At 45.1% G+C, this 22269-nt stretch overlaps 2 protein-coding genes across 4 annotated transcripts in view; one reads left to right on the top strand and one right to left on the bottom strand.

The window, feature by feature from the left end:
- LOC144178197 (alpha-tocopherol transfer protein-like) overlaps positions 1–22269 on the top strand; it is a 365130-nt gene that overhangs the window by 153767 nt on the left and 189094 nt on the right. The window lies entirely within an intron of this gene.
- Positions 11396–22269, bottom strand: part of LOC144178191 (dymeclin) — a 35349-nt gene continuing 24475 nt past the window's right edge. For both annotated transcript variants that reach the window (XM_077705832.1, XM_077705831.1), the window contains exons 15-16: positions 21120–21233; positions 11396–12124 (exon numbers count right to left, since the gene is read on the bottom strand). In XM_077705832.1, coding sequence (XP_077561958.1) covers positions 11975–12124; positions 21120–21233 — 264 coding nt within the window. In that variant the 3' untranslated portion in view covers positions 11396–11974. The remainder of the gene's footprint in view (positions 12125–21119; positions 21234–22269) is intronic.

The raw sequence follows: 22269 nt of genomic DNA, 5'->3' as shown, positions 1-22269 counted from the left end.
TAAGGGCCAACTTTAGTGAAGATTTCGACCTCTCTAAAACCCGATTTTCATACATGGTCCAATGTTTCATGATAGCTCGTCTGGCAAGTGAGAATGTGAACAAGGGATCTGTACTCATTGCTTTTATCGAGTTGCTTTATTTTAGTGGGCGTCTGTCTGTTCTGGCCATGCCTTATTTCCACACAGCCTGGCTAAAAAGACTTCAAGATACAAAATATAAGAGCGAAATACGCATACACTTGCTGCAAGCAACCAACAAGAAGCTGTGATTTCGACACTGAAACGGAGAAAAGTGTGCCTATTTATAACAGCCAGACTGAAGTGATGTTGCAGCCAGTGAGCGAACGGCCAGCTGGTTGACCAGCCACTTGAGCAAAAGCCTGTGCACAACCTTTCTGCATGCGTGCTGCAGCCCTGGGAGAAGCACATCCAGTGCAGCTCGACCGGTTCTCCAGATGCCCGGTTGGCCGGTTGACCAAACAGTGCGCCAACAAGAATGTCACTTTTGCCTAATGGCTGTCTGTACGATCTGAAGGCAAGTGCAGCGTTGTCTGCTACAAAGCTATTTCAAACGGCATCCAATTTATTAACCAGGCATTTCATGGGGGCTACCTGTCATGTCCAGTGGTACCTACTGCATGTTCACAATGAATTTGGCTGAGGTGAAATTTCAGTGCAGTTGGCCTTGAATGCAAATGGGCCTCCAAATGGTCCATTGGGCGAAAGAATTGGTATGTGTAGCACTGAAACGGCACTTCAATAGCCATGGGCTGTGAGTGCGGGTATTGACATCCCCATTGGCTGTGAATGGGTATGCGTCATTGTCATCGTTGCGAAGGGGCCAGCTGAACCGCTGGTGGCACAGTGGGAGGGGTGGATGGGGAGACACTCTGGTCTTGCCCAGTGGCACAGCAGTCGCCAGGGTTGGCAGGGGGTGCGCTCACTGCTGCTATTGCAACTTCTCCTGCTTCTCTTGACGCTGAGGGACACGGTGGCACCCTGGACAGTGTTGGCATATCTAATCAGAGCCACGTCATTGTCAGAACATTCAACAGGACATAATTGCTTTGCATACCTCTTTATGAGTGAAGAATGCCTATGGGAACAATTTAAGAGAGATTTGAAACCTGGACAATTCATGGCTGTACGACTCGTTACCTCGCTTTATTAGCAGCAGCACAAGTCATTTCTAACTGTTCGACACGCTCTCGAAACCAAAGTGCAGTAGTGACTGCTTTACTTTTAGTACAGCTCATTGGAGCTATAGTTGGTATGTTCTCCCAAAGAACTGCTGCATAGGTGTTACGAAAACACTAGGTATGATGGAAAGAATAATGCTTGCACCCGACTTGATGCTGCCTCCTTCGCAACTTCCGGTGAGACAAAAAAAACAGACGAGCAAATGAACACTGCAAGCACTCCATGTGCTTCAAAGCAGACAGGCTCTGTTGTGCTGCATGCTGGTGGTGTTGGGAGTGATGCACTCTTAACATGCCCAATTCCTATTTTGAAGGTTTGACCGAGGGCATGCTTACACGCCTACCATAGCCCCCAGCAACGAAGTTGAAAGCCTCAATGATTTTTTGGTTGCATTTTAATGATTCGCAACAAAGTGCTGTTCACCCACGTGAAGAGCAGTGCACTGGTAGGTGATAGTTTGACTGCTTTCGAAGGCACTGGTTCCCTTATGCAATCGATGATGCATCGGCTGGTTTGGCTGATCTAAGCCCCACTGCATGACAAAGAAATCCTATACGCTGCACCCAAAGCGCATCGCACAAACTTCTTTGGATGCCTAACACCACAACCATCGTTGTGTGTTCCTTGTGTCAGGGTTATTCATCTTACTGCACCAACCTCCAGGCTGGTACAGAACAAAAACTCTTGTTGTGCCGAGCACCGTCTTTTGCAACTTGTTACTTATTGCATGCATGCGCGGAATAACAACAAATGGCAACTTGGACACCACCAGAAGTGTTTAAGGTGGCCTTTTCTTGAAGTGCAGCTCATATGGCTAGGGTTCCACATATTTTTTGTGCCGGCGAACAAAACCTTTCGGGGCTCTACGTGTCTCGAAAGTGAGAGACGTGGGAAGTGAATGTCCCCTTGAGTCTGCTATTAGCACTGCGATCACAACCAAAGTCGCAAGCAGTTCAAAACATAATGGCATGAACTCCAAGCTTGTACGTCTCATCACTTGGGTCTGCATTTTGAGTATAGTTAACGGGCACCATTTTGAAGATCAGTAGAGTCAAAACAAAGGTGTGTGTGTATGTATCTTTCTCAGAGACGACCGCCATCGGTACGCACAGGAAATGATACTTTCTCATACTTTTCACCTAAATACCAGGTATGTCCCCTCCATATCGTACGCTGAAATACTTCGTTGGTCATCCATCTTCACACAGTAGAATGGCTCATGATTTTTTTTCCAAGAGCTGCACCTGCACAGACTTCTGCAAGCGCTCTGGTGGTGCAATTCTGCGATGGCCTGTAAAGCACAGCTCTGCTTTTGTGACACCCGCCTGGTAATGTCAGACAGGTGTGTCCTTCAGTGAACGTAAGCAGGTGGCAATCACCTGGCCCTCGAGATCTCCAGGCCTGCCATGGAAAAAAACTACCATCCCCTAGATATGCTATCAGGTGGCTATAAAGCTTTCTTAAGGAACGGTTTAAGCTATAGCTTTCTTGGAAAACCTCACAGTTGAGAGAATTGTTGCCCTCGTCTGGGGGTTCGAACACAGGACCACTGCCGCTGATGTGACTGTGATCTCTTTGGTTGTTGTCGGTGTCAAATGCGTTGCAGTCAAGCATACGCGATAATTGACACACTGGCAGCACCCCCCACCCCCCGACTAGAACGTTCCACAGCAGATCCCATCGCACCAGAAACACGTCTTGCCAGGTCTTCTCACCAGGAACATGCCTCAAATGCTGCAGGTGACCCAATACAAATGCACTGCTTTTGCACGTACACCATTGTAGTATGCTCAATGGTGAGCAAGTTGAGCTGATGTAGCAGGAGGTCAAAAAATTCTTGACCGTAAGACAGCTCCAGACTAAAATATACAGCGAGTGAGGAGCTTTCCTTTCAATGAAAGTCTGCTTACCAAGAAGTCATGCTTGTTCCTCAAAGAAAGCGAGTTTCTGACTGCATCGAGTACCTAGCTGTAGGAAAAGCAGTGGTTTACTTGAACAACGCCAGTGAGCAGCCTGGAGCTTTATTCGAGCCTTTTACCTTTAGCTGTTTATGTAAGAGAAGCTTTTCTAGGCATTTTTTTATTCAAGTTTCTTCCAGCTGCTAAAATGACTGAAAATTAAGAATAAGTATTCATAGTGACACTTTATTGGTAACACAAAGCAGGTGAAGGTAGGGCTACAACAACTGTACCCTCAATCAGAAAAAGCAAGTGACACCGCTTATTTGTTGTTCCCACGCAAGGGAAAGCTGGGTTCTATAACAAACAACTGTAAACCTTTAGTAACCACTGAATCGACACACGACGTGCTCTAGCGTAACCAGTGTTAGGAAAAGGTTTTCATTTGGGTCATTATCTGAACAAACAGCTAGATGTCAGAGATTGCTAGTTTTAGAGCTGCACATATCCTTATGATGGACCAAATTTATTGATTCCTGGAGTTGTTTAAAGCTGCAGCAATATCTTGTACGTGCGATTTTTCAAAACCTACATCAACAGGACTTCTGTTTCGCTTGTTTTAAGCTTTAAATGTGACAACAAAATAGGCTATGCTATAACTGTGTATTTAGTCACAAAGTCTCAATGCTTCATGAAAGCAATCCACTCCCGTTGTTTCACTAAAGCTCTTCTGCCCCTGCAAAAAGGAAGAGAATAGAGGAGAGAGTGCACCGGGAAAAACACATCCTAGCCGTAAAAAAAAAATCCCCCGAGGCAACTGAAGGGGCAGAAGTTTGCCCCCATTACAATCCAGAGAGAGAGAGAAAAACTTTATTTAGAACCAAAGGCGGTTCAGACTACCCAATTACAGGTTGTCTTCAGCGAATGCTGAACTCAGCTCTAGTGAGTTTTTGATGTACTGCACTAGAGACAACTGTTCCTCAAAAGTGGAGGCGAGAGTCAGCCGGGTTGGGTCAATGGGATATTGCAGCTGCGTCGGTTTGTGTAAGTCAGGAATGCTGGGAATAGTGTAGGGACATTCCCATTGGATATGCTACTGATCGGGATATCCACCACAGTGTTTGCAGGCTGGTGGTTCTTGTGCCCTTCCTTTAGAGAAAAGATATCGTCTAGCTGGGGTGCATGTCGTGTTAGTCTGTGCTTGTCTCACTAATACTGATTGCTGCCTGTCTAGGCTAGGGTGAGGTGGGGGTAATTCTCTTCTGTTCAGCTTAAGGTCTCTCAGTGTATTGTTCATGATGCCACAGCAATTGGACCTCTCCAGGGAGATGTTCGGTGCCCGGATTCTTAACTCACAGGCAAGCGTGTCTGCCCGAGCGTTGTCAAACATCTCCGTGTGGCCAGGTGTCCAAATAATATCGTAGTGATAATACAGGGACTATTAAATAAATCTGCTGTATCTTTATTCATGTCGTTCAGTATAATTTATTGCCTGCATGCTTCTTGAGAATCTGTGAAAATGATCACCGGGAGTTCTGTACCATGCGGACTATGCAGTGTGAAAGTGTCGTGGTATCTAATGGCTCTGGCGATGGTGTGGAGTTCAATGCCTGCTGTGTTGATGTTGGCGCTACTTTGGAGAATGCTAGATACTGTAGGATGAAGCTCTCTGTTCAGCACTACGATGCTGTGCTTGCCTCTGCTGGAACTAATATCTACATAGTATATTGCTTGGCTTGTTGGAGATCTTTTTACAATTTTCTGTAAAAAATTAACTTTTTGCCGTCTTCTGTCCTCATTCCTTTCGGGATGAGTAGGTCTTTGAGTAGGTCTCGAGTTTTGCTGTCGAGAAATGGGCCCCTGACTTCCTGTGGCTCGTTTCGAGGTGTGCGATCGAAATTGATGCTGCTGAGGATGCTCCTGCCTTGCTCTGTTGACCGAAGTCTTTGAACTTGGTTTGCTAAATGAACTGAAATGATCTCATCAATCCTATTGTGAGTACCTGTCCTGAATAGGGCCTCGCTGCTAGTCGACATTGGTACTCCTAAGGCAACCTTGGTAGCCTTTCTGATGAGCGCCTCTAGCTTAAGTTTTTCTGTTTGTGATAAGTTTAAGTATGGGAGGTGATATTTAGACCTGGAAATTATCAAGGCATCCCTCAGTCTCAGGGATTCCTTCTCCTTCAATCCAATAGTATGGTTGGTGGTTCTTTTCGTCATGTGAATGATCTGATTGCCTTGCTTCAAAAGTTGCTGTATAAGACTTGCCGTCTTTCTGGATGCAAAGTCCCAAGACCTTAATTTCTGCTCTTTGTGGGATGGGAATTTCCCCTAAAGTCACATTAACTTTTCCTTGGGGGTTTCATTTGTTTGGTATGCCTAGTTAAGAGAAGAACCTTTGATTTGGCAGGGGAGCAATGGAGGCCTTTTCTCTTAGCCTCCTCTTCGATTGCATTTAGTGCTACTTGCAGCATGCTTTCAACGTGCTCCAAAGAACCCTTAGTTATCCATACTGTAATGTCATCCGCGTATAAGGTGTATTTTTTGTCTGGAATTCTATCCAGTTTTCTGGCGACTCCACACATGGCTAGGTCAAAAAGCATGGGTGACAGTGCTGATCCCTCTGGGGTACCTCTGCTTGGGTGCTTTTTATTTTCTGATGTGTGCAATCCGAAGACAATGCATAGAGTGCGGTCTTTCAAAAAATTTCTCATGTAGTTGTAGATACGGTTGCCGCAGTCACTTTTTTCTTGCTCCTCAAGGATGCCGTCATGCATGATGTTATCGATTGCTTTGGCCAAATCGACTGCTAAAATGGCTTTATTTTGAGCTGCGCTTGGATTGTTGATCACGTCCTCTTTAATCTGAAGGGGGGCGTCGTGGGTCAAATATGTTCCCTGAAGCCAATCATCTGGAACGGTAACCACTTCTTCTAGTTTAAATATCGTACTAACCGTTTCAAGATTATGCATTCTAATAACTTGCCTTGACATGATGTTAGAGAGATGGGTCTCAGATTTCCAATATCTATAGGTTTTCCAGGCTTAGGGATGAAGGTAACTATAGCGTCCTTCCACTCCTGCAGCAGTGTTCCACTTTCCCAAGCCTTATTCATCACCTGCAGAAGGTACTCATAATCTGATTCATTTAGATTACGAAGAATACCGTTACCAATTTCATCTGGCCCCGGAGCCGAGTGCCTGTTAGCTTCAGCAATAGCTTCAGTAAGCTCTGCCCTGGTGATTGGCTGGTTAAGGTAGCACGTGTTGTTTGCCTTGCTACTGTAGTCTTTGTAGGCCAGATAGTCTCTTATGGGAAAATAGACATTCGCTCGTTTGTCTTGCAGGTCCTCTACCTTGTTTTAGTTAACTGCCAAAATGTCCAGACGCTTGTTTAGTTCCGTTTTGGAGTTCCCCGGTTGTATCAAATACCGAGTTAAAGACCAGGCTTTCTTCAGGTGAAGATTGCCATTTAGTTGGTTGCATATACTTACCAATTATTTCTCGTGAGTTGAGAGGCGTATGTTTGGATTTCTACATTTATGTTTGCTATTAATTTTTTCAGCTTCAGTCTGTTTCTTTTCCATCTCTTGGTTAATCCTCGCCTAGCTTCCAATAGGCCCAAAAGATGGGAGTCTATCTCCGGGTAATTATCAGAAGTTTGTACACTTTAGAAGTACGACTCTACATCTTGTAATATCCTTGCATTCCATTCTGCTAGGGTGGGGCTTTGTAATGTTCCCGGTATTTTATGGACTTTATCCCAATTCGTGATGCAAACCTTTTTATTTCTCTTAAATTTGGATATGGCAATTTCTGTGTGTATAATCGTGTGATCGCTGGTGAGAGTTTCCACTTTCGTATGCCAATGGCATCGAAGCGATCCCTTGACTAGTGTCAAGTCTGGGCTTGTGTCCTTCTGAACTGAGTTGCCTTCTCAACATCTCCGAGTAAGGGTCATTTAGCAATGTAAAGTTTTCCCAGTGGATTAAAGATTCCAGAACTTTACCTTTCAAATGACACTTCTCGTAACCCCACGCTGTGTGCTTTGCGTTAAAATCCCCTGCCACCAGGTGCGTAAAGCGTCGTCCTGTTCTTTGCGAAAATATTTGGGAAAAATGGCATCCTTTCAAAGCCTTCGAAAAGCTGTATAGGTTGGTGATGTATATTTTCTGTTCATCGTGCGCCTTACTTCTAATTGGAGTCACCACCTCTATGGTAAAAAAATGCGCATCGGTGTCCGCGTTTTTAGCTATTAAATGGATAGCTAGATCATTTCTGACTAAAGTAGCAATTTGTTTGCAGGGATCTTGTGGTTCATAAGTTGTGTATCCAGGAATTGTCGGGGTAAGCCTTGTCTCTTGGAGTAGAACAATATCTGGTTTGAATTGTGCCATGTGAATGTGTTGGGTTAGGAGACCTCTCTTGTTACCGAAACCTCTACAATTCCACTGCTAGATGTTGAGGCAGCCCGTGGATGTGTTCTTGTTTTGAGTTATTCATCGTTGTTGACATAACCTGAGGTTGCAGGGTCTGGGGCGTGAGCTACCCGCTCTCTTTACAGATGATAGTTCTCCCTCTAGCTTGCTCATACGTGTCACTAGAGACTCAACCTGTTTGGATAGTTTCACCGTGGTTAGTCTCGAGACTGCATTAGTGAGAGCAACTACCTCTTCTGTTACAGAGGGTGAAGGTGGGGGTGGAGTAGGGACAGTTAGTTCAGTTGATTAATCGTTTCAAAATCAGGTCGAAACGCTTTTCACTTTTCTGCCTGAACTGGACGAATTCTTCAGCTAGTGATGGAGTCGTTTCTTGGGCGAGTTTCGACTTTTTAGGGAGGGATTCCCCACTGCTGTTCGCCGTTGTGTTCATACTCCTATCGGCTTTTGAATCGGTTTGCGGTAGGACTGAACAGTGCTCCATATCCATGGTATTGTCTGTGCTTCCCTCCTCAGACGTAACAGGGGCACTCGCTAGAGCTTTTTGATTTGTATGTGATTGCGAACTGCGGATTAGGGCTTGTCGATAACTAAGTGATGCTCTGTGTTGCCGTTGTTGTATATCCCATTGATCCAATCTGTTCCTACTCTCCTGCGAATTTTTCTTGGATTCCGGGCTTCTGCTGTCACCCCGGGTCTTCTTGATCTTGCTCTGGCTATGCCCACATTAGGCTGCCCTGGTCTTGCTTCGACTGTGATACCGGCTTGTGTGGCGATTGCTGACAACACTGCTGCTTCGGCTCTGGCTTCCCCCTCGACTTGCGCTTCTACTACTGCCCCGTCATCGAAGGTTATCTTCATCCACGTATTGTAGATGGCGTCCGTCCACATTGTTTAGGGCGGAGAAAGGTTCACTTGTGGCATCGCCGACACGCACTTGCTTGCGCTCCTTGAAGTCGACCATTTGCTGCTCTCGGATGCATAGGCGCTTGAGGTAAGTGGCCTTTGACACCGCTTTGTTGGCCTTTCTTCTTACGGAACATTTAGGACTGTTCGCGGGGTGGTCTTGTCCGCAGTTTGCACATTCTCGATTGCAAGTATGTCCTTTCTCTGGGGAGTCAAGTCGGGTCCTGCAGTGTTTGCACCTGCGCGTTCCTGTATGTGGGCAAACGTCTCCTCGATGCCCTATGGCTCGGCATGTTTTGCAAAACTGATGATGGCTGTGGCTGTGATGATGGCAGTAATGATGGCTGTCTCAGACTTCCCCATCATTCTCACACGAATGATCCAACTGCTTTCAGGTTGGCTCACAGTTCTTCCGGGGGTGTCCCCGCAGGCATGTTGTGAATTACCCCCTTGCACGAGACTTCCGGAGGCAACGTGTACACAGTCTTCGCCCTGCATCTTCACGCTTCGGATTTTTTCAAGTTTGACTGCAGCACTAGACTTACTGGTCTTGATAACTGCGATGTTCTTCTGGGCTTGCAGCTCCACAGATGTGGCGTTGGATTCTGCGTCTGTGAGTTGCGCCGCAACTCTCAGTGCCATGGTAACGGCGATTGGTTTTGTGCAATTCAACACAAACCCCTGTTGTGGGCGCAAAGCAAGTGTTGTTTGGGAGCTTGGCGGTGCTTTTTTCTTGACAACATCCATCCATCCATCGCCTCGATGAATGTATCTTGTGGCCATACTGAGGTGAGCGCCGTAGCAACCGCACTACAGGCCGGGCGGGGCGGCGAGCCGGTGGCGGCGTGCCGGCAAATAGAACGTCTCTGGGCCCAGCGGTTAAGCTTAGGGAGCCAGCTTAGCGTGGATCTGTTTTATCTGTTTTATCGTCACTACTATCCAAGGATCTGTTTTATCGTCACTACTATTCAACATCCTTATGAGCGGTCGCAAACAGGTCGCAAAAAGTCAAGAGATATCGCACTCGCTGCGCACTCAGATTGTTCCAGGGGTTTCCAGGGACAAAAAAATTTGCCCGTGACACTACTTTCGGGCGACGAATGGCGATTTTAACGCAGAAAAAAACATTTTCACCGGAGCAATGCGAAGGCACGCCTGCTCTCGTGCCCCTGCACGTGCATCCCCCCAATCTAGACCCAAGTGTGTTTGAGTGCTCGTCTTATCCACGGGCATGCTGCACATACGACTTTGATTGTCTGGGAGAAAAAAGCAACAGGGTGGTTTACAGATGCTGCCTGTTAGACATATCATGTCCTTCCCTCTGTTCTGCTTTCTGGTGTCCCCCTGCCCAAGGAGGCAGCTTGAATTTCATCCCCTTCCATGCAAGCATTCACGCCCATTGGTTCATGCTTTTCACTGGTTCATTCGTTTGTGCCCATTGGTTATGACATGACTTTTACAAAGTCTATGAGCCACCCGAGCCAAGCTGTTAGCGTAATATGTTCTTGGCAACAAGGCTGATGGGCTTTACATGCAAGCTCAGTTATTTATCAAGACATCTTCTGATGGGCACTAGCATCTGAAAAGTGTGCTTTGAAAATTGTTAGCTACATTGGGCATGATTTCAGTTCATTTGGGCTTGTAGATGGAGGCACGTGCATTTTTGCGCTATGCAGGAAAGGCAAGCTTTGGATTAAGTGACCAATAAGCGTCAGGGAGGCCTTGCAAAAGGTGCGGAGGTCAGCGAGCCATTTCATTTGGAGATACCAATGTCGGTGACATCTTCAGTTGCTTTGCCTTTGCTTGCTACTTTAGGTTGATTGGCTGTTTTAAAGCTCTGACACTGTTGCCATGCCCTGCAGGGGTTACCTTCAGTAATTTAACGCCCTCTGGCTGTCACTGATGAAATACTGCACACGTTAGCATTTTTCCACAATTTAAGTGAATTTGTCATAGCAATGGTTCACAGATAAGCTGCAGGGAATCGCTGAATAGATTTCTTACTTGGGCCCCACTTCGAAAGTCTCTTTTTTGAAATTGGACTTGGCAGCAGGGTTGATTTATACTTGAAACCTGTTTGCGAGAGTATGGTGTCTCATAGGTACAGTCCTGGAGTACAGGCTGGGCTCAGCACCCAGGGTTGTCCCAAGGATTCGTGCCCAGCCAATATTACAAGCGGCTGCCGTAAGGCGAGTAGGAAACTTTGACATCAAACCTGTCTGCATACTATGTAACATGAAATTTCTATGCTCGGTTACAACATAAGAACGGCAACGGAAGTTACTGCTGTGCCTCATCACCGCGGCCAGATGTTACTCCGCGCGGCGCAAGTAGTGCGCTACCTGGAGTATTTTGAACATGGTGCGAGCCGTTTCCGTGATTTTTCATACTTAATGTGCTTATAAGCTGCTGCAGCAATGACAAACAAACTACGCGAGAAAAGGCAGATGACATCACGCATTCAAAGCAATCTCCTTTCAAAACGCACGCGCCCGTTGACGTCTGAGGCGGAGTGATAACGTGCCCGAGCTACTGCCGCTCTTAACTTGTTCCCAAGTATACCAACAGGTGGACTGGTTCAGCTAATATTCACGAATTAAAGTTGGCACGCCAGTGGAATTCGGCAATGACACTTCCATTAGTTTATCAGCATCCCCCTTGATGCAAATGCAGCACTGTAGAGCTTCCTTTCATTTCAATGCATAAAAACAGCGCAGAGCTCTGGGCAACACGCCTCACTATAATCCCACTATCATCCTTGTAGCTGCAGTTTCTGTATTTCTCCTTGTTAGTTTTCCCATCAAGCTACACACGCAAAATTTGACACTAGCACAAAGCCCCGCCCAATTTTTAAACTCTCTCTGAAGGCAGGAGATGGCATTTGCACTAGAGGCCGATATGAAGCCCGACCCTGCACCACTGATGCTGGCCATTAAGAAGCATGAAAGACTGGCTATACTAAACTCAGCACTGCTTTATTGTCAAAGAACAATGACACGCACAAAAGAATTCTAGGGCATTAGACGCAACCAGCTTCTTCGTAATGCCCCCTATATTTCGTTAGCTTTGCACGGCGGAACACAAAGTGCCTAAAAGAAACATCATCTTCATATCAGCTCAAACACTGCTCTTGTAATAGCAAAATATAACAATCATATCTTTAATAAAAGAATATCAGTGTTTCACCTATCAACATCACCAAAGACACAGCATTTAACATTAACAGTTACCAAAGCCTGGGACTTCAAGTTCACCGTTGGCACAAAAAATATCCATTCTCTCAATTTCCATGGCATGTTAAAATGGTCTACACCAAACTTTTGTTTCCCACTATCCACTCCATTCACTACAGCGCAGACACACATAAAATAATGAGGTGGCACACTTGGGTGCCGCAAAGAAAGGCATCGCAAATTACTCCAGAAAGCACGGTGAACGGAAAATGGCAGAACGTCTACTGTTTGATATGTACACCTACAGGGTTTTAATGAGAGTTCCTCCGGGCCTCAAATAAATAGTGTCAGCTGCCTCCACTATAGATCTTTGTTTGGGTTGAAAAGTATCAGGTTCTTGGTGCTCCACGGAATTCCCGAGCACTTGTACACAATGGTCCACACGTACGGGATGAAGAACTCCTCAGGCTGGGACTCCTCCACGTACCGAAACTTGAGATCGGGAAATTTCTGAAACACAGAGCGGACAGCAACAGACTTTATGGAGGCACGGCACAGGCACTATGGGCACCTGAAATGCCAACCATGGCATATTGAACACAACAAAAGCAGATGCGGTAATGTGTGTCACCCAGAAGTTGATGCACTGCGACACAATTATTTCATGATGTCCTCCAAGGGCAACATTATGTGCAGTCTGTGTAACAGTTGTCATAGGTCGTGTCACCTTGGAATGGTTGCCTGCAACTTTTGTTCACAAAGTGGGGATGGCAAAATGTGATCGCAGAAACCGATGTCGGTGTTATTCAGCCTCATCTTCCGCGGCTGCAAGGATGGGGTCTGTGGTCGACGTAGCGAGCCGGTACGCCCTTCACGACACAGAAACAGAGGCCACTGGCAAAGATCGACCAAGTGGAACTCTCGTCTGTCTCCATCCCCGATTGTTTGAAAGTAGATGACCCATATGTGATGCAGCGCAGGCAAGGTTTGTGTGCATGTTGCCTTGCAAGTGCAACTACGTCCCAATTGCAATGCAGATGAAATGGACATTTTTAAAACTGACACAACTCGGCATCCTCGCCCTTTACAAGTACAGTTCTTCAGCTTAAAGGGGCAACAAAGATAAATGCTCCTGCTTACACAATGCAGCAAGAGAAAAAGGACACCGTAGCGAATTACCCACACTGTTGACCGCTAATGCAGGTGGTAAGATGCAAGGGGGACGCAACTACAGTCAAACCCCGCTACAACGAAATATTTCCAATTCCCCGTCACCTAGCCATAGAAGTCAATGCAACAAAGTCCTCACCCCAATGAAACATTTGTCTGGCTAGTTTTCGCTCAGTGAAGCTGGGGTTGAACATTTATTTTACTATAAAATAAGCATAACGCCAGCCATCTGTGGCCTTTCATGCATTCAGGGTGCCTAGTTTCACTGATGACATGTGCTGTGCGCCCACACTAAGGTGGCTGGAACGGAAGGTGTGAAATGCGTGGAGCAGCGCCCTTGCCCGCCGAGGCCCCATTTGGCGAGCCTGCCACCAGGGGAGCACTGGGCGCCTCGGTGGCGTGCGCGGTGAGCCGAGACGCAGTCGACACGCTGGCGGTCGTCTCCAGGAACGCAGCCAGGATTTTTTTTCCAGGGGGGATAAACCTCCCACCCCGCTCGCCCAAAAGAAAAGAAAAGCGCTGTAGTTTGAAATTGCCCCCTCAATGGCTATGAAGACAATGTGCACGTTTGGTTTACTAAAAATACTGCACTATCACACTAACAACGATACCGATTTCACTGCAGACAAAGGAATAATGGAGATATTAAATCAAACCTATGAGGCAGTGGCGACTCCCCAGACATTTTCCGGGGATTCCTCTATGACATCACATGATCTTGTAGGTACAATTGGCGGTCAACGACCTAAGCCACCACCAAGAAACGTGATTGCACGATTATAGAGGGGCCTCTAGTTCCATTTGAATCTTAACGTGCAGTGAACACACTGACAACTAGTTTTAGTGCTGGCCTATACTACATCCCTCCTGCTCATATTACGGCACTGTAGCACAAAATTTGATAATTTTTATTTGTTGCATTGCTTCAGTTGAAAAATGTCTTTTGCGGATGGAATAGAGCAGAGTGAGCCTGGTTATTTAAAACTGAACAGAAATGTATGTTGTCTTCACTTGGCCCCTCTGAGGTTTCTCTCGTGATATTGGTGCTGATTATGATGGTTTTTAGAGCTGGGTGAAACTGTAAACTGGCAATAAATATGCAAACTGCATGGTGCAAATCTTCGCCCATGATACGGGCTGTACACTGCACGCACGGGCACCCTGTGCAGGCATTGCATTCAATTGCGGTAGTTCCGTGTGACTACTTGTATATTTCAACGTCTGTAGCATGACGAGTGTAACATCCGCAATAAAATGATGTAGAGTGTAAAAATGAGATGTTTTATTCAGCTGTTGTTGTTGCCCAAAATGAATTTTTATGCCTATACGCACTCTAAGCTCATCCCGCCGAATCCAGTGTAAGGCCAGTCAAGCTCATTCTGTACAGTTTACATCAAATCTATGCACTTATGTTATGTGTAGCATAGGTGTTACCTTAAAAATACCTCAGGCTATGAATTATGCATACAAGAAGCATTGCATCACTAGCAATGATTTCAGCAAATACCAACCCCTAAACACACCCACCGTTTGCTCGCTTTTGGATCAACGTTGCGTGATCGTCTTGTGCTGTTGACACCAATTTTAACCTGAAGAAGTGTGTTTCCCTCCTTGCCACCGTCAGCTGCCGTCCTAATTTTTATATTACATGCCAAGGGTTTTTATATCTTTTATGCAACCCTTTTCGCTTCGTGCTGCAGGCTGTCACCGTTCTGCTGGGAGCCTCTTCGTGGCCGCACTACTACGCTTCGCAGACGACGCAAGCGCACAGACTCGTGGGCTTCGGCTGCATGTCATCTTCGCAAGGTGATAACTTCGCCCTGGATGGATCGTGTCTGCTGCACTTCAATGACTCAACATGGTTGCTATCGTCGGTGACGTCACCTCACGTGGGAGAATCGCCGGCTATAAGAGCGCCAGAGGAACAGGATTTCACCAGTGGGCTTGGCAGCAGCATTCCTGGCATGATGCTCAACCCTTTTCGCTTCGTGCTGCAGGTTGGTAATTATTCATGCGTTCAGTGTTTTCGTAGTGATGACCGATTTCTGGTGCTGCTGCCCTGCCCACTACGCTTAAGAGGTCTACTTTCTGCTGTTTGTTCTGTGCCGCTAGATCTGTTGAAATGCGGGGACGTAGAGGCAAACCCAGGTCCTACAGAGCAGATGTTGTCACAACTGTTAGACGGTCAGGCACAAATTACTGCCTCACTTGAATCCATAAAGAGCTCTCAACATGGAATCGAGGAAAAAATTTCTGCTTTAACTCAGCGCATAGAAGGGGTTGAAGCACAGTTATCTGCTTTAGCTACCCTGACAAGCAAAGTACAAAGCATCGAGATTGCTATGTCAAAACGAGATGAACAGATTTCTATGCTCGTATCAAAAGTTGACGATCTCGAAAACAGAGGCCGCAGAAATAACCTAATTATATTTGGAGTAGACGAACCTGCTAAGGAATCTAACGAGGAACTAATGAATGAAGTAACCAAATTTTTTCAGGAAAAGCTTGAGGTAACTACATCCGGCATTGAAAGATGCCATAGGCTTGGCCGTAAGGTTGTAAATAAGTCGCGTCCAGTAATCATAAAATTTCTAGATTATCGGGAAAAGACTTCCGTATTAAAGAACGCGTTTAAGCTAAAGGGGACTACGATGTCTATCTCTGAGGACTTTTCAAGCAGGGTACGGGAGGTACGAAGAAATTTGTGGAAGAGCGCGGCTGAAGAAAAAGAAAGTGGCGCAAAGGTTAAGCTATTATACGACAAATTGAGCATTGATGACACCCTGTATGGTTGGAATGAAACCGAAAAATCGCGTTTTAAACTTCAGAAGAAGAAGGGAAACTGACGCCGTGATCCTGTGTCTGAACCGTTAAGAATCCTGAATGTAAATTGCCGAAGTGTGGTGAACAAAGCAACTGAATTAGAAACATTGCTTCTTACTCATGATCCAGATTTAATAGCACTTACAGAAACATGGTTGAATAGTACAGTATTCGACAGTGAAATAATTCCACCTGGTTATAATGTGTTAAGGAAAGATCGCGGAAGTAAGGGAGGAGGCGTTGCAGTTGTATTTAAGAAAGGCCTAACGGTAATTAGAATGCCAGATATTCCTCAAGTGGAAGGCTTATTTTGCAAAATGTACCACAATAATATTCAGTATATTGTAGCTTCCATATACAGACCCCCGACCTCGTCCAATGAAGTCATCAATGAATTAAAAAAATATCTGTGCACTCATGCAAAGTCAGGAGCTCGGATCATTTTATCAGGAGATTTCAACCTACCAGATATAGATTGGACCTCTCTTTCAACCACTAAGCATAACGATATCGTAGGAGAAGCAATGCTCGACGTTTCCTTTACTTTTGATTTGTTGCAAGTTGTTGACGATTTCACTAGAGTGCAGGGAAAGTCGAAGTCAGTACTTGATCTCTTTTTTGTTAGTGGGTGTATTAAGGCTTCGGCCAGCTGTGAAGTGGTTCCTGGTATTTCTGACCACAGTGCTGTACTGTTGACCCTGGAAAATGGCTCTGTGGAACGGAAACAAAAAACGTCATGTTTTCGAAATTTTTTGCGAGCTGACGATACATCAATTATAGATTTCCTCTCCTTCAACTTCGACTCGTTTTTAAACAGTACTGCTGATGTGCAAAGCCTTTGGGACTCATTTAAAGATTTGGTAAATGAATGTATTGATCGCTTCGTTCCATGTGTTGTTAAAAAGAAGAAAGAGAGGAACCCCTGGATTTCTCGGGACACGTTGCGTCTCAAAAGGAAGTTAAAACGATTAAAAAAGCGTCGTAGTCTTGGGAATATCACTGGTGTAAAGGAAGAGATTTTGGAGATTGCAACTAAGCTAAAACACCAAATCCATTGTGACAAAGAGCTGTATTATAGTGAATCATTACCGAACTTCATTAACACGTGTCCTGAGAGATTTTGGCGGAGCATTAAGCCTACATCTACTGAATGTAATGTTTTCGTAGTTGATGGAGTTGATGTGCATGATGGCAAGATTATTTCGAATGCCTTTAATCAACAATTCAAATCGGTTTTCACCATTGACAACGATGTTCTTCCCACGTTTGATGCAGATTATCCACCTATACCTGACGTTGTTATCAGTGAGCAAGGCATTTTAAACATGCTACTTAAAATCAATGTTAAAAAGACACCCGGACCGGATACCATTCCAAATGCATTTTTAAAGCGATATGCCGAGTGGATCGCTAAATATCTGTATGTTTTATTTTCAAAATCGCTACATGAGGGGCGAGTACCAGATGATTGGAGGGCCGCCAGAGTCAAGCCTCTTTATAAGTCGGGTAAAAAAGAACTCATCTCGAATTATCGTCCTATTTCATTAACGTCAACTACCTGTAAACTTCTAGAACACATCATTCATACGCATATCTCTGAGTTCCTTAGTAAGCATAACATCCTAACAAAACACCAGCACGGATTCAGAAAAGGCTATTCAACCTCTACTCAACTTGTCGAGACAATACACGATTTCGCAACTTCAATTAACAATGGGACACAAACTGATGCCATCTTTATGGACTTTGCGAAAGCGTTTGACAAAGTCTCGCACAAGAAATTACTTTTTAAATTAGAGAAAACGCTTAGAAATCCGCGCCTAATAAAATGGATAGCAGACTACCTTTTAAACCGTAAACAATTTGTTGTTTTTAACGAATTCTGTTCAGAAGAGGCAACCGTTGACTCTGGCGTCCCACAGGGTACTGTTCTTGGACCACTTTTGTTTATAATTTTTATCAATGATATTGTGAATGAAGTTCCTGTAAAAATCAAGTTGTATGCTGATGACTGTGTTATATATTCTGAAATATCCAATGTAACTGATCAAAACATTCTAAATAGTGCCTTTCATAAAATTGTTAAGTGGTGTGATTTATGGCAGATGTCAATTAACTTTGAAAAAACAGTATTTATGCGAATAACCCACAGGAAAAAACCCTTACTATTTAATTATTCCACCGCAAGCTTCACCCTTTCTGAGGTAACTAACATTAAGTATCTCGGCCTTTGGATTACCAATGACCTTAACTGGACTAAACATATTGACTCCGTAATTGCAAATGCTAACCTAAAGCTATTTTTCCTTCGAAGAGCTTTAAAATATTCTAATTCCTCGGTGCGTACTCTAGCGTACAAGACCATCATTCGCCCAATCTTAGAATATGGGGTGATTGTTTGGGACCCCTTCACTAAAGCTAACATAACCAAATTGGAAAACGTGCAGAAAAAGGCAGTCCGCTTTATCTTTAATACCTTTGGACGCACCTCTATAACTGAACTCTTACATCGTGCCAATGAGCCTTCACCTACCGAAAGAAATCGTTTAATACGACTACAATTTCTTTACCAATTAATTAAAGGGCATTACAAGCTTGATGTTTCCAATATCCTTTCTTTTTCATCTGGGTACGCCACCCGCCAAAGGCATCAACTGTCACTAACCCCTTTCCGGTCCCGAAATAACTGCTTCAAATATTCGTTTTTCCCGCGTACCGTAACTCAGTGGAATGAACTAAATAATAACCAAGTCATGGAGCCGTCCTTATTGTTGTTTGCAGCACATTTGACCTGATTATTCACATCTTGATGTTCTATTTTTGTTTTGTTTTATGCATTCTAGAGTGCCAACGTTGTAAAAATTATGTCTGTAACCACCCTGCTAAAATCTCTGTAATGGGGATTGCAGTATGAATAAATAAATAAATAAAATATTTGATAGCTTGGTTGTGACCTTCATAAGTGAAGCATCAAATTACACTGCATATCACCATAACCATACACGCATCACGCCACTGATCGCTTACGCTGTGCTTATGCAGAAAACACGGTGAATTTATGCAGTCAAGAATAGGGCCCCACCATCCATAAACAAAAACAAACTCACAGATGTACGCCCTTTTTTGCTGGTGGTAGCGCTGAGGCTGGCTGTCCTTACACAAGGCGCAGTCCCAGTTTGCCAAGCTGGAGCTACAGCCAATCCGTATCAATTTGCAATCGCGTGAATTCGCCCTGCTGGCGCTGCACCATCACTTATGTATGTGTTGTGAGCAGCTGTCATATTGCAATTTTTCTTCTACTGTTCATCAAAGTCAAAAGAAAAAATAATGTTCTTGTGTTTAGCCTTGCACCCACGTCATGTTATCTTTGAACCGCAAGCACGCGTTGGCTCTCCTGCCAAGGTCAGATGCCGCTGGGCCCTGTCAGAGGGTAAGATAACAGGTGCCCCTCCTGCCACAAGCTAGAGGGGGGCTTCCTACATCCTAGCAGCTATCTGCAAGTCATCAGCTCGGTAGATACGCCTTGTTGTAGAGCAACATGTTTTGCCACTGCAGGTCTATCCCCCCCACCCCCTCCCATAACGCGCTCTTTACGGCGGTAAAAAAAACACATAACCATTGGTCCATTTGTTGTCCAAATAAACACGATGTAATTGTGCATCACTCCTTTTTCTAAACATTGCATTATGCAGTCTATCTTCCGTGTTGTGTGTGCCGGGGCAGATTTCGTCTTAACGAATTTCCACTTCAAAGAAATGTTTCGCACATCCCGTCAATTTCTTTGTAGTGGGATTCGACTGTATATTTCATCTTTACAGTAGAAACCCGCTGTTACGTTCCTCACTGTTGCGTTTTTCTGGCTGTTACGTTGTGTGCCCTCGGTCCCAGCACAGCTCCCATAGGATATAATGTATTGCGAACCCCGCTGTAACGTCGCAACTGTGGGCCCGTTCCCGTATAATGCGTCGCAACCTGACATTCCGAAGCGGCTCGGGCACCGCCATTGTAGCTTTTGATGAGTCTTGGCCAGGCTTTATTACTGAACTGGCTACAAGAAGCCACAAGTGAGTTGAAGAGGCCGTGACTAGATGGCCATCCGTCGAAAGTGCTATCACGATCATCGCTTCGGAACGCCGGAAGTGCGTGATGTTAGCGCTGCCGCACTGTTGTAATGGTGCCGTGCAGCGTTTTTAGATTAGGTCGGTTGGAAAAGAGCGCAGCCTTCCAGTACCGCGGCACGGGCTGGTTCTGCCACCGACCAGGCGGTGGCACTGTGGTAGCATTGAGATCGGTCTCGGCGCGTCGTCTGCTGCTCCTTCCTTGCTACTCTCGGCGCTTTCTACACCACCCATACCGACACTTGCATCAGTCCTTCTACACCGCCCTTCTACACACTGCGCTTTCTACACCACCCATACAGATGGTTTTCACGACGCCCGATTTTGTTGTCGACCTTCGCGAGTAGGATGATGGCGAGTGAGTAGTACAGTGATTTTACGACGACTAACATGACTTATGCCAGTCTAAATTGCTCTTGGCAACACTAAATGTATACATAAAAATGCAAAAAATACCACTACATTTGGCAGAACGGGCAGCAACCAAGTTGGCAACAATAGAGCTCTAGATGGGAGTGATTTAATAATGCCAGTTAGACGCCGGGCCATTTTCGTGGCTTTCCTCTTTCTTAAATTCTTCCAGCTGTTACGTTTCCTTTCCCCGGTCCGGTGAAAAACGTATTAACGGGGTGTTCCACTGTAGTCAGATAATGAAGGTACCACTGCTTTATCAAACTTTTTTTTTCATTTCATCGCACAAAAACAGGAAGGGGGTGGGTGGAACGCAGGGAGGAGAGAGAGAGAGAAGCACACCCCTGTACCAGATGCCGCATCTCCCAATATTTGCAGATAGCTGAAGCTTGTGCCAGGGCGAATGGCGTGTGTTTGACCGAACAGTAAAACTTTTATTTTTTTGCTCGTTACGATATGCAGAAAGATTACATTGATGGCTGAACGCCACACATAGGCATCATGGTGCAGCGCGCAGTGTGGTAAAGCTGCACTTCAGGGTTAAATTCTCGTATTATCGGGACTCCTACTGCCAAACCGTGCCGCTACAGAAAAAGAGCAGGAAATGACTTGAAGGGCAACAGCTGATCAGTGCAAATGTCAAAGCTATGCTACTGAACAGCAAGGTAATGCAGCATGCAGTTGAAGCGAACATCTGGTGCGTGGTGCCATTCCAGGCTGCACATGCTTTTTTTTTTCAGTGAAGAAGAATATAATACCGCTACATAACAAAGACATTAGTGTACAGACAGGTGGCTCACTTTGAAATGAGCTTGCGAGCACAGAATGCAGCACGGCATAGGCATTTGGCGCATGGGAGGAGGGCAGGGTAACAGACTTACATTAAGGTTTATTGTGAGCTGTGAACACCAAAAAAAGGATAAACAGAAGGCATCCACAGTTGCTCTGTGACGTGCAACTGTACAGACAATGCAGCAGCCTACCTTAAGCCTATCTGTGGGCCAGTGTAAAGCCGCCTCCTTGATGGACTCCATCACCTCGTGCACGGAAACGTGCTTGTCTTGGGAGTCCAGGCGGGACGAGAAGTAAGAGAGAACCTGGAACATGCAAGAAAACCAGGCGAAGGCATGGAATAGCAGTCTTTTGGGGATTACAGAGATCTCTCCACTGCTCAATGCCGTAACCTTCTAGATATACGCCTGAATGGGGAGACGTGGGGTTCTGTAACCACCGTCCAGAAATTTGCATTTTATTTTCGTCAATGATAATTAAATATCGCTTGCGATAATACTTTTTGAAGACACTGAAAACTTCATGCTCGTAATGTTCACAACAGGACTGCTGCCTAACTGTACGAAAATGAGGCTTTCAAAGTCGTGCCACCTCTGCATAAATCTCACACATGTCAGGATCAAGTCAAGTTATGGCTGAGTAACGGTTCAGCCTAAAAATAACGACAGTGGCATATTTTCCGTAGCACTGGTGTGGATATGTCTGCCATTCTGTTCTCATAATTGTTGGCACCTTTGAAATGGTGCCCTTCACTTCCCATCAATGGAACAATGTGTACTTTCTAATCATGAAACGACTCTGCGTGGAAATTTTTTGTGTAGATTTTGGATTACTGCTAATCTTTTATGTACTGAGCAATACCTACCTTTCATGCCTCAGCAGGATTGCTTTTCAAGGTGCAGCCATGTTTTGTGGCCACAAGAACTACTGCCTACATAACTCTGGGGAGAAATCAGGCTTAACCTGATTGCTACTAATGTGCATGCAGTGCAAATATCACGTAATAGTGTGTTATGCCAAAAGTCAATGGGGGTGCGTATTTTTGTCCAGAAATTTAAAATTAACAATGGGGCTAAACATGTGCAATTTCCAAAAGTCTTAGCAGACACCAGAAGGAGGGGTAACTGAAACATTAATCAGACAAATGATTGCATTAGTATCTTCTTAACCAATCTTGAGACACACACATTCAATGGGAGGAAATATTTCTTATTTGCTTTGCAAGGGGATCTCTATGTTACGCCCATGGCATGAAAAATCGGAAGCAGCACTCTTGCTGTGCCACCCTCATAGCACAACGGAAATAAAATATTCTCTCTTCCTTGGCCTTTGCTGTTCCTG

The sequence above is a fragment of the Haemaphysalis longicornis genome, unplaced genomic scaffold (genome assembly GCF_048455015.1).
Source record: "Haemaphysalis longicornis isolate Haplotype H1 unplaced genomic scaffold, Haemaphysalis longicornis Haplotype H1 scaffold_4, whole genome shotgun sequence".
Classification (NCBI taxonomy): Eukaryota; Metazoa; Arthropoda; class Arachnida; order Ixodida; family Ixodidae; genus Haemaphysalis; species Haemaphysalis longicornis.
This window is presented reverse-complemented; position numbering and strand designations above follow the sequence as displayed.